Source organism: Gymnoscopelus microlampas, assembly GCF_963454915.1.
Source record: "Gymnoscopelus microlampas genome assembly, chromosome: 3".
Taxonomy (NCBI): Eukaryota; Metazoa; Chordata; class Actinopteri; order Myctophiformes; family Myctophidae; genus Gymnoscopelus; species Gymnoscopelus microlampas.
In genome coordinates, this window is record NC_139940.1 from 26,786,181 (window position 1) to 26,797,727 (window position 11,547).

Below are 11,547 nucleotides of genomic sequence, written 5' to 3' on the forward strand. Positions count from 1 at the left end.
AGTATTTATCCTGCAGCATAACACACACATGCATGCACGCACAAACACTCATGCACATACTACATATGCAGAAGTGTGTACTGTGTAGTAACATGTATGCATGTACACACACATGCATACAAACACACCATCACATAAGTGATGCAAGCAACACACTCGCACACACACACACACACCCACACCCAGTGGGCCCACCACCGCACAGTAAAATCCTCAGTGCTAATTGTACATAAAAACTGACCCAAATGGATTTTTACGGGTCCATATTTAATTGATTTAAATTTACACTGAGGATTTTGCTGTGCCCCATCATGCACCACCCCCATAATGCAAGTGTTGCTGTGTGTCCACAGTCACTCACAGTGCACACATCTATAATGATATGAGCAAGCCTGGGCAGAGCCATAAAGCAAATAGCAGATCTGCAAGCTCAAAATGCATCGCAGCGTGACACGTGTGCTTGCAGATCTAGAATAGAATAAAATAGAAACATTTCATCGTGTGCTTGCAGATCTAGAATAGAATAAAATAGAAACATTTCATTGGCATCAGTAATAGAAAACGCCAACGTGGATCAAATCACAAAAAAGCTGAAGCTTGTTTCAATTGTGGTCCACTCCAAAACAGTTAACACCGATAAACACAAATACAGAGCAACAGTGCAATCAAAAAAAGGACTAACAAATAAAACAGTTTCACAAATAAAACAACAATACGAGGGGCTCAGCAGTTGAGGGGCCCCTCAAAAATATATATTTTTGAATATACATTTCAAGTTTTTCAGAAAACTTTGGGCAAGGATTTTGAAGGTGTTTTTAGAATCGGCCTCAGGTCTAATACTCTCTCTGTCTGTCTGTCTGTCTGTCTGTCTGTCTGTCCACTACCTCAAGTCCAGAACAGTTTGGTATATTAAATGAAACACCCATGACTGACAGAGAAAAGACTCCACTCACTGGTCGCTGATCCATTACTGTCTGTTCGGCCTATTCCATCCTACACAGTAAAATGCTCACTGTTCATTAAACTGTTCATCACACTGAGGACTTTGCAGTGTACACAGAGCCTAACCCTTTATCACACTCCTTTTTCACTGGCTGACAAACACATATTCATCTGTCTGTCTGTCTGTCTGTCTGTCTATCAGTCTGTCTTTGTGTGAATGTTTAAAAGAGAGAGACATAGATATAAACGGTATATCTATGTCTCTCTCTTTGCCTTTCTATTTCTCTCTGTCTCTATTTGTGTGAATCTCTCTGTCTCTGTTAACCCATTTAGGGCGGTAACCCCTATTTGTAACTATATAGTTAGGGAATTTTAGAAATATGTGTGGACCATCTGTGAAAAAATTTACTACCAATAGCTTTCTTCACCAATGTGTTCTTATAGGTGTCTAGAATCACCTCTCAATTAATGCAAAACCAAATCCTCGTGGAAAATCCTGGAGAGCCAATCAAAGTTAAGGAGCCCAGAGGGCTTTGGTGAAAAATATTTAAAAAAATAAAAGTCTAAAATGAACTTGTGAGGTGTCTAACTAGGGGTTTTCAGGGGTGCTGAATCCATTCCAACCATTATTTTTGAGTAAAAGTGTCTCCCTGGCCATCTAATATTGGTATATTGGTTATTGTTAGTGTATAATCAGTTTATAATCAATGGTAGGGGATTGGGGTGTTGTTGAATTGATTCTATTCTGAAAAATAAAATAAGAAAATATTGCTAAACACTTGATAAGAGTGTACACCTACTGTGCACATGCTCAGTGGGATACACTGTCTGCATGTGGGGAAGGAGCGGGAGTGTTGCATCCTGGCAAATATGTCTGGACGATTTTAAGGTACGGTAGTTTATCTACTTTTTGGCATTTGTTTTCCTCTGCTGGCAAAACTTTTGATTACTGTGAATTTAGATGTCAATGTTCTCTAGCCTATTCCTTACATTGAACAACCATTAGTTAAACAATCATGAGACTTGACTTTTAGTAGACAACATGGAAGAGGATTCTGTAGCTTGTGGCTTAAGGTGCTTCATCTGTGGTGGTCCTGAGACTGAGATTCAAAAGTCACCCAAAAAGGCTATGCACATTTTTTTGTCTTATTCTGAGAGTGTGGATGATGCAGCATTAATCAGAAGACTTCATGAGGACTGGAAAAACTGAGATGACCCCAAACTAAGATACCATTTGGAATGCAAAACCGAGCTATACAGTCGTGCAAGAAGTACAGTATATCCACTGGATATCGTACGTTTTTTTTCATTGTGATGAAAGTTGCCACTTGCAGATTTCAATCCTATTCTATGTTGTGAGTGACATCATAATTTAATAAAAAACTTTAAACATAATCTATTCTTTAGAGCAAGATGAGCAAGTCCAACGGCCAGACAGGAAGAAAAGACGCAGGGCATTGTCTGGGTCAAGTAGTTGAAGTGCTAGCTGGCACACTTGATCTACCATAATACTTGCATCCTTTGCAATGAAGGTATCAATGTTGGCACATTGAAAAGAAACCCTGGTAAGTCTTTTGTATGTAAGATTCAAATTAATTTTGATAATTGTTTTTCTTGCTCCTCATTGTAGGCTTCCACTCAAAGTCAAATAATTTAATCATGCACATGTATGTGGCTACCTTTTATCCAGACAGAGCTTGGCAGTTGTATCGTGCACCTGATAATGTCTACCAGGACCGACTGAAAAGGAGTTTGATGCAGAGAGCAAAGCGACGAGGTGATGACTGGGGACTTTGCTGGAAGTCGCTGGTCGCCTGGTGGCAGAAGAGGCAGTATATCATATTCGATGCAGAAGAGACTTTGAGAACTCTGTTACAAAGTCTGACGTAACATTATATGGATACACAATACAGCTGTACAATACAACTCACATTTCTTATCCTTTATTAGTCTCCCTCATTCCTGGACCCATATCAATCTTGCAGAATACATTATTTTGAAGTCAAAAGTTTCACTATTAAAAATTATATTTCTTCCCTCAGGATAAGAAATGTGAGTTGTATTGTACAGCTGTATTGTGTATCCATATAATGTTACCTCAGACTTTGTAACAGGGTTCTCAAAGTCTCTTCTGCATCGAATATGATATACTGCCTCTTCTGCCACCAGGCGACCAGCGACTTCAAGTCCCCAGTCATCACCTCGTCGCTTTGCTTTCAGTCGGTCCTGGTAGACATTATCAGGTGCACGATACAACTGCCAAGCTCTGTCTGGATAAAAGGTAGCCACAAACAGTGTGTGCATGATTCAATTATTTGACTTTGAGTGGAAGCCTACAATGAGGAGCAAGAAAAACAATTATCAAAATCATTTGAATCTTACATACAAAAGACTTACCAGGGTTTCTTTTCAATGTGCCAACATTGATACCTTCATTGCAAAGGATGCAAGTATTATGGTAGATCAAGTGTGCCCTCTAGCACTTGAACTACTTGACCCAGACAATGCCCTGCGTCTTTTCTTCCTGTCTGGCCGTTGGACTTGTCATCTTGCTCTAAAGAATAGATTATGTTTAAAGTTTTTATGAAATTATGATGTCACTCACAACATACTGTAGAATAGGATTGAAATCTGCAAGTGGCAACTTTCATCACAATGGAAAAAAAACGTACGATATCCAGTGGATATACTGTACTTCTTGCACGACTGTATAGCTCGGTTTTGCATTCCAAATGGTATCTTAGTTTGGGGTCATCTCAGTTTTTCCAGTCCTCATGAAGTCTTCTGATTAATGCTGCATCATCCACACTCTCAGAATAAGACAAAAAATGTGCATAGCCTTTTTGGGTGACTTTTGAATCTCAGTCTCAGGACCACCACAGATGAAGCACCTTAAGCCACAAGCTACAGAATCCTCTTCCATGTGGTCTACTAAAAGACAAGTCTCATGATTGTTTAACTAATGGTTGTTCAATGTAAGCAATAGGCTAGAGAAAATTGACATCTAAATTCACAGTAATCAAAAGTTTTGCCAGCAGAGGAAAACAAATGCCAAAAAGTAGATAAACTACCGTACCTTAAAATCGTCCAGACATACAGTATTTGCCAGGATGCAACACTCCCGCTCCTTCCCCACATGCAGACAGTGTATCCCACTGAGCATGTGCACAGTAGGTGTACACTCTTATCAAGTGTTTAGCAATATTTTCTCTTTATTTTTCAGAATAGAATCAATTCAACAACACCCCAATCCCCTACCATTGATTATACACAGATTATACACTAACAATAACCAATATACCAATATCAGATGTCCAGGGAGACATTTTTACTAAAAAATAATGGTTGGAATGGATTCAGCACCCCTGAAAACCCCTAGTTAGACACCTCACAAGTTCATTTTAGACTTTTATTTTTTTTAATATCTTTCACCCAAGCCCTCTGGGCTCCTTAACTTTGATTGGCTCTCCAGGATTTTCCACGAGGATTTGTGTTTGCATTAATTGAGAGGTGATTCTAGACACCTATAAGAACACATTGGTGAAGAAAGCTATTGGTAGTAAATTTTTTCACAGATGGTCCACACATATTGCTAAAATTCCCTAACTAATACCTTTCAATACGGGAACCCCTTTTGGGGTTGTTGTTGCTATGTAGTGTGTACAGTATATAGCAACATACATTTTTTGTCATTTTTTAATATATATTTCAAGTTTTTCAGAAAACTTTGGGCTAGGATTTTGAAGGTGTTTTTAGAATCGGCCTCAGGGCTAATACTGTCTGTCTGTCTGTCTGTCTGTCTGTCTGTCTCTCTCTGGATGTCTATATATCTGTCTGTCTTCATCTCTCTCTCACTCTCCCCAATGGATCTGAGGTTCTCCAAAACCTTTTCATGGGTGATGCTGTAGGCCCGGATCCCTCTGGGACATTGGGGGATAAAAAAATAAGAAGCACTCCCACACTTCAAAACAACACAGACACACAATCCATTACCATCGTTTAAGCAGCCAAACACAGTCAATGCTGAGAGAGAGGCATTTGGAAAGGATGGTGACCCCGAAACATTGCCTATACATACACACGCACACGCACACACACACACACACACGTACACGCACAGCACACGCACAGCACACACACACACACACACACACACACACACACACACACACACGTGTGGACACTCACAGGGACATGCTGTTAGAAAATAAAAGGTTTTACTAAATTAAGATAAACATCATTTCAAAAAGTTTTAAAAAATCCTTCAGAAAATGACTGATGGATAAAAAATATTATTTAACCCTAATATCAATCATATCATGTCATATCAAACCATTGAGTGTCTCTCATTTTTAGATTAGCACAAACTAATTAACTAAGAGTTTCATACTGTATGACCTATTATATATATTTTTTTTATAAATGTTTTTAGTTCCAGTTATTTTTAGAAACTGTGTGTGCGTGTGCGTGTGCGTGTGCATGTGCGTGTGTGTGTGTGTGTGTGTGTGCGTGCGTGCGTGCGTGCGTGCGTGAGTGAGTGCGTGTGTGGAGCTAATGTCGCAAACTGCTTGACGGATCAGTGCCAAAATTATTTTGTATCAGTATAGGCCACAGAAGTATCTCCACTTTTTTCACATAATATGTTTTACACTTTTTGAAATACCGGTATTAAATATTCATTTTATAGGGGAAGACTTATGGCGCTCTGATCAGGCTGAAACCAAATTTGGAGTCATACGGAGTCATATCAGATACAGCTCGTAACTAGACCACATCACCTCAAGGTTGTGACTTAAATGCACTTGCACACACATAGGGAGACAGAGTGGGGGGGAGAGAGAGAGAGAGAGAGAGAGAGAGAGAGAGAGAGAGAGAGAGAGAGAGAGAGAGAGAGAGAGAGAGAGTAGAAGGACGGAGGGAGGGAGAGAGAGGGGGAGAGAGAAATAGAGTAAGGCTGGCTTTTTAATTAGATAATATGTTAGAATATGAGCGTCCTCAAGAATCAAGATCATTCACTTTCCCTCTCAAACATACAACCATGGGTTAGAGTGGAGTGGAGGTGCGTGTGTGTTGGGGAGGGGCAGGGGAAAGGGAGGTAAAGGGAAGGGAGAAACAGAGGACAGCAGTGTGTAAGTGGACAGATGCCTGGTGTGTGTGTGTGTGTGTGTGTGCTTGTGTGTTTGTGTGTTGTGTTTGTGTGTGTGTGTGTGTGTGTGTGCGTGCGTGCGTGCGTGCGTGCGTGCGTGCGTGCGTGCGTGCGTGCGTGCGTGCGTGCGTGCGTGCGTGCGTGCGTGCGTGCGTGCGTGCGTGCGTGCGTGCGTGCGTGACAGAGAACGCACATGTGAATGCGTGTGAGCGTGTGTGCATGATCATGTATGTATGTGTCTATGTGTGTATTTGCACGTGTTTCAAGGATAGAATATACTCAGTAGAGTAGCTGGCACCTGGAGTGATGGATGGCCTGCCAAAAAACACAACACAGAGAGAGAGAGAGAGACAGAGAAAGGGAGAGAGAGAGAGAGAAAGGAGAGAGAGAGAGAGAGAGAGAGAGAGAGAGAGAGAGAGAGAGAGAGAGAGAGAGAGAGAGAGAGAGAGAGAGAGAGAGAGAGACAGATATACAGCATACAGAGGGAGGGAGGCTTTTGTACATGTCTGTCGGTGTAAGCGTAGAGGTGAGATGTGTACATGCCTGTACACACACACACACACGCACGTGCGCATGCACGCACGCACGCACGCACACACACACACACACACACACACACACACACACACACATACAAGTATGTGTTTTTCACATAGATGCAGAGGTTTTTATACCCCCCCCCCCCCCCCCCCCCCGACGCCCCATCTACAACAACACTCCAGACACCCTCCATACACACACACTTCAAGAGGCCTCTTTTAGCAAACTGAATCTGTGCAAAGTCCTTCGGAAGACAAAACCCACGCCTCTTCAGATGCACACTCAGGCAGCATGTGGCACAGTGGCGCACTGGCAAGACAACAGTTTCTGTGGTAATTGTGTCCCAGCAGACGCTGGCATTGTGGTTCCCTATACTCATACCTCATAGGTCGGAGAGAAGAGCACAATACACAACACAACATATTACCTATTAGCTCCGGAAAATATCGTCCACTTTCACCGTCATTCATATCTGAGACGTGTCTGCCCCACCCACCCCCTCCTTATGAGACACTGACAGATGGCTAAATGTCAGACACATAAGCTATCTCCCATGCTTCTCTGTTGAAAAAGCTGACATTTTACAGCGCCGCTGCGCTTGGCCAAATCCACATACAGTAAACACCAGCTCTTAGTCAATTACAAAACACACAGACAAAAAACACGACCATGTTCAGTTCATGTGTCATTACAGGAGACTTAAATGGACATAAGCCCCATATCTAAGCAGCATGGGATCAATATGAACTATTCTCAAGTTTAAAGTTTTAACTGACGACGACACCATCCTCTCTCAGGGAGAAGGGAGGGGGAAAAAATATGTAATTAATTAATCGCAGACTTTCTGCCTTCGAGAGCTCACAGAACGCCAGAGACAATCTAAATGATTAAGGCAACCGGCTGACCCAGTTCACAGCGACAGACATGTGTTACCCTTTAATTGAACATGACTGCAACTTTTTTGGGCTCATTCATTCCATCCCCTGTATGAGGGCAGACAGAATTACATCTTCAGCGATGAAAGACATACAGACTTAATCAGCGGGGAGTTTAGACCACACTCTCACAGGCGTGTCGATCCAATTAACCGAGAGAATTCTCCCCCTGTGTTCACATTGGCCAGATCAGCAAAACCTGACTAAACCAGAGCTCCAAAGTCCCTTAGACAAACAAACACTACCGTCTGAAGTTTGGTTGTTTTAGACGTTCAGCGCCACATGTGCCCAGACCAGGACGGTCCAGGTGAATAAATACAACTAATTACTCCAAATAAACAGCAGATTTTAGGTTTGGATGAACTGATTACCCAGATCCAACCAGGACACTGGACCAGTAACCTTATCCTTAAACAGATGTAGAAATGTAGGTGCTTACCCAAACATTTACTTTAGGTGGCAATCACATCTGCATCTGGGCAACCTTTTATTTAGTCATGGTGAAATTAGCTCAGTCCTGCTCCATTCATATTCAGTATTCACCGCATTGTGGCTGCTGGATGTAAAACTGTTAACTTCATAATATATCAATATTTAAAACACATCAACCGACTGTTGCATTTCAGACATAACCGTAGCACAATTATCTATGATAGTGAAGCATTAAGAAATATATCATCACATGAGACTATATGCCTTATCTATCTATCTATCTATCTATCTATCTATCTATCATCTAATAATCACAATCAGCAGCATCAACATCATAGCCACCACATTATGATCACTTTTATTCATACTACTTGTGAACTGAAACCCTGCATTTGTATGCCTTCATCTTGGGTTCAGATGTGTGTCAGCATTTGGGTATGGTAGCCTACAATAGCATATTTTTCCAGAAGCAACCCAGTTAAAGTTAAAGCCAAGACTATTGACCTCGACTGTCTCTGGCTAGACTTGTTAGGCAGGCATTTCACCTCACACTAAGCTCTGTGAGCTTGTAGATCTGCTATTTTGAAGGTTTCCCCAAAATATGGATGCTGGGGTTTAAGTTGTGTTAACATGGGGTGCCAGTGATGTGTATAACCTGTGTTTCACAAGTCAATGCGAGAAGAACTGACACATCATTTACACAAGCAAACAACAAATCTGTGAAGATTAACACCAGGGACAAATAAAGCCAGTGATGATTAGGCCAACAGACTATAATGGAAAGTAACCCGTGCTCAGTGCCCAGGGACCAGAAATGCACACCGTATAGAATTCTCAATGAATACCACACTTGTTCAAAGTCTGACTGCCACCCTCCGGAACATTCCGATGGCAATCGAGTCAATCAAGGTGCAAAAGCATCAATCTACTATACAGCAATCAGTTAACAATTTGAGCCTTTACAGAACCTGGACTGGTTATAAATCAAAGTGATATTAAAACAATCCTTAGAATCAGCATAGAATGACACTCATAACGTGCACTCTTTGGAATATTGGCACTGTTGCAGGAGTTTTTTTTTTTACACTATGAACAAGGCAGTGAAAATTAATTACTTGAAGTCTATTTGGACTTTCAAATAGCCTACAGGCTACATTCCTCATTTTCAACCACGTCAGACAGACACAATCACGCACCCAGAAAACTAAATCAGAATCGCACTACCTCACTGTTGATTGCACTCCCTCAGAGTTAAATGAACAGATTTACAGTGCAAATTCACATTTCATGGATTTTCATTTGGGTAGACCAGTGTTTCTCAACTTGTAGATCGGGACCCCTTGGGGGACCCCCCACATGATTTATTTATTTTTGGTGTGGGGGGTGGGGGGGGTCCAGATGACAGTAAAGTGACAATTTAAGGACTTTTAAGACCTTTTTAATACATCAACAAAAATAAAGAAAAATACCACTATTGCATCAAAAGTAATCAACAAAATATAGTATAAAAACTGGTCAAACAATGACCAAATTGTCAAATCATATAAGAAAGTGTGAAAATAACCACTCTACAAGCTCACATCGCCCAGGCGTTGCGAGCTTGTAGATATCTCTAATCTGTGGAACCTAGTCAAACAAAATGTGCCTCAACAACTCCTACAATTCCATGTGCTTGTCAGGGTGGGGGGTCCCGAGTTCATATATGATCATTTTGGGGGGTCGCAACCTGAAAAGGTTGAGAACCACTGGGGTACAGACTAGAGACCACCAGACCAGACCTATATCTTTACGCGCAACAACAACAACAACACTACAGACTTACCTGGCAGGTTTTGTATTTTGACGATGACCTCCGCGGGGGAGCGCAGCCTGTGCGCCAGGTACACACGACCCGAGTCGCGCTCTATCTGGACCGGCGACTGATCGGCCTCGGACGCCATGACCTCGAACCACTTCTTGTCAAACTTCTGGTCCGGAACCGTGAAGATCAAGTCCCCGACGTTGATATCTTCCGCGACGGTCACGGTGTACAGCAGCTGTTCGGACACGGCCCGGCGGGGCCTGTGCACCTTGAGCAAGGCAGCTGTCCGCACATCGCAGCGCAGCGTCGCCGGCTCGCCGACGAGCGCTACGCGTCCGTTATCCTTGGCGTACACGTGCGCCGTGAAGCCGGAGATCCCCATCAGAGAGCGCATCAGCTGCACCTGTCCGGTTTGGGGAACCACGTGGATGAAATGAGATTTGGGCGACGCGTAATAAGTGATCCGTCCGTTCATCTCGGCGTCTCCGTCCTTGGCGTCGAGACGGGCCAGTTCGGACCCAACCATCGTCAGCTCGTCCACCTCTATCGTTTTGTTGTTCCCGTCGGTGAACTGGGGGACGTTGTCGTTTTGATCCGTCACCTCGATCTGGATCGTCACCGCGCTCTTCTTCAAACACCCCGGCATCACCAGCGCAACCTTGAACCTGTACTCCGCGATGAACTCTCGGTCCAAAGTTTTTGCCGATTTTAAAACTAGATGTCGTCTCCCTCGATGGTAAACCAAGTCAAAGTCCGAGGCGTAATTTCCCTCCAGACCGGCGTCAAGTTCCAGTCCATGACAGTCTCCCCCGGCTCCGACAGACAGAGCCACCCCGTCCACCACGGTCCCAGCCGGGGAATTCTCCGCGATCTGTCCGTAATACACGGGCAGTTTTCCACGTGCCACTGAAAACAACATCATCACTGCGACAACAAGCGCCAAGGTGTGCAGGGCACGCCGTCCGGTAGAACTTTGCGTCATGTTTCCATCAAATCAGATCTCCAAATGATCACTCCGGATGAACAAGAAGAAAGTTCACCAGCGCACGAAACTGACAAGTGCTGAATGGCAAAGTAGAGAATAGCCTTTTTGTCTCTAAATAAGTAAATTAAAAGTATTTATGCTCAAATAAAGGACTTCTATTTCAAAGTATGAAGTTGGCATCCAGTGCAGCATCAGTTGCGCGGACCGAGGAGGAGGATGTGCTCTACACAGACAGAGCTCCATGTGGTACTAGGCAGTGTTGCCAGGTTTTGCGAGAGAAACAAGCAACCAGGTCTAGGGCAACAAGCCCAAAAGAAGCAACTTAGGCCACATGAGCAGAAAAAAAGTAAACCTAAATGCATCGTGTAGATCTGATATTTTCAAAAACTCTTGCAATGAAATGTGGAATATTTTGATTTTTTTTTTTTTTTTAATCATTCTAAGAGCACAATTAAATGCTAAAATATTTGAGAACCACTGGTTTAAATAATAATTAAAACATTTGGAAGCAAACCTAAATAAGTATGTACACTTTAGAAACAAGACCAATAAACCGCAACCCGCAGCCAACTACCAATTTTTACAAGCAACTTCACAGAAAAATAAGCCCAAAATCGCTTATAATAAGCCGATATGGCAACCCTGGCACTAGGCTCTCTCAATGGCACTGGTAGGACCGCCAATCAGATGCCAGAACAGGAAGGACCGACAGGTCTGTGGCACGCCCACAGGCAGTTTCTTTCAACTCTGCAGGGACAACTTTGAC

General features: G+C 42.8%; 1 protein-coding gene across 1 annotated transcript in view; it reads right to left on the reverse strand.

The window, feature by feature from the left end:
* Window positions 1-10,778, reverse strand: part of LOC311041797 (neural-cadherin) — a gene marked incomplete at its 5' end in the record, with an annotated part of 161,866 nt that extends 151,088 nt beyond the window's left edge. The window contains one exon of the mRNA XM_084052282.1: window positions 9,818-10,778. Within this exon, the coding sequence (XP_083908408.1) occupies window positions 9,818-10,778 (961 nt within the window). The remainder of the gene's footprint in view (window positions 1-9,817) is intronic.
* Window positions 10,779-11,547: the final 769 nt, after the last annotated feature.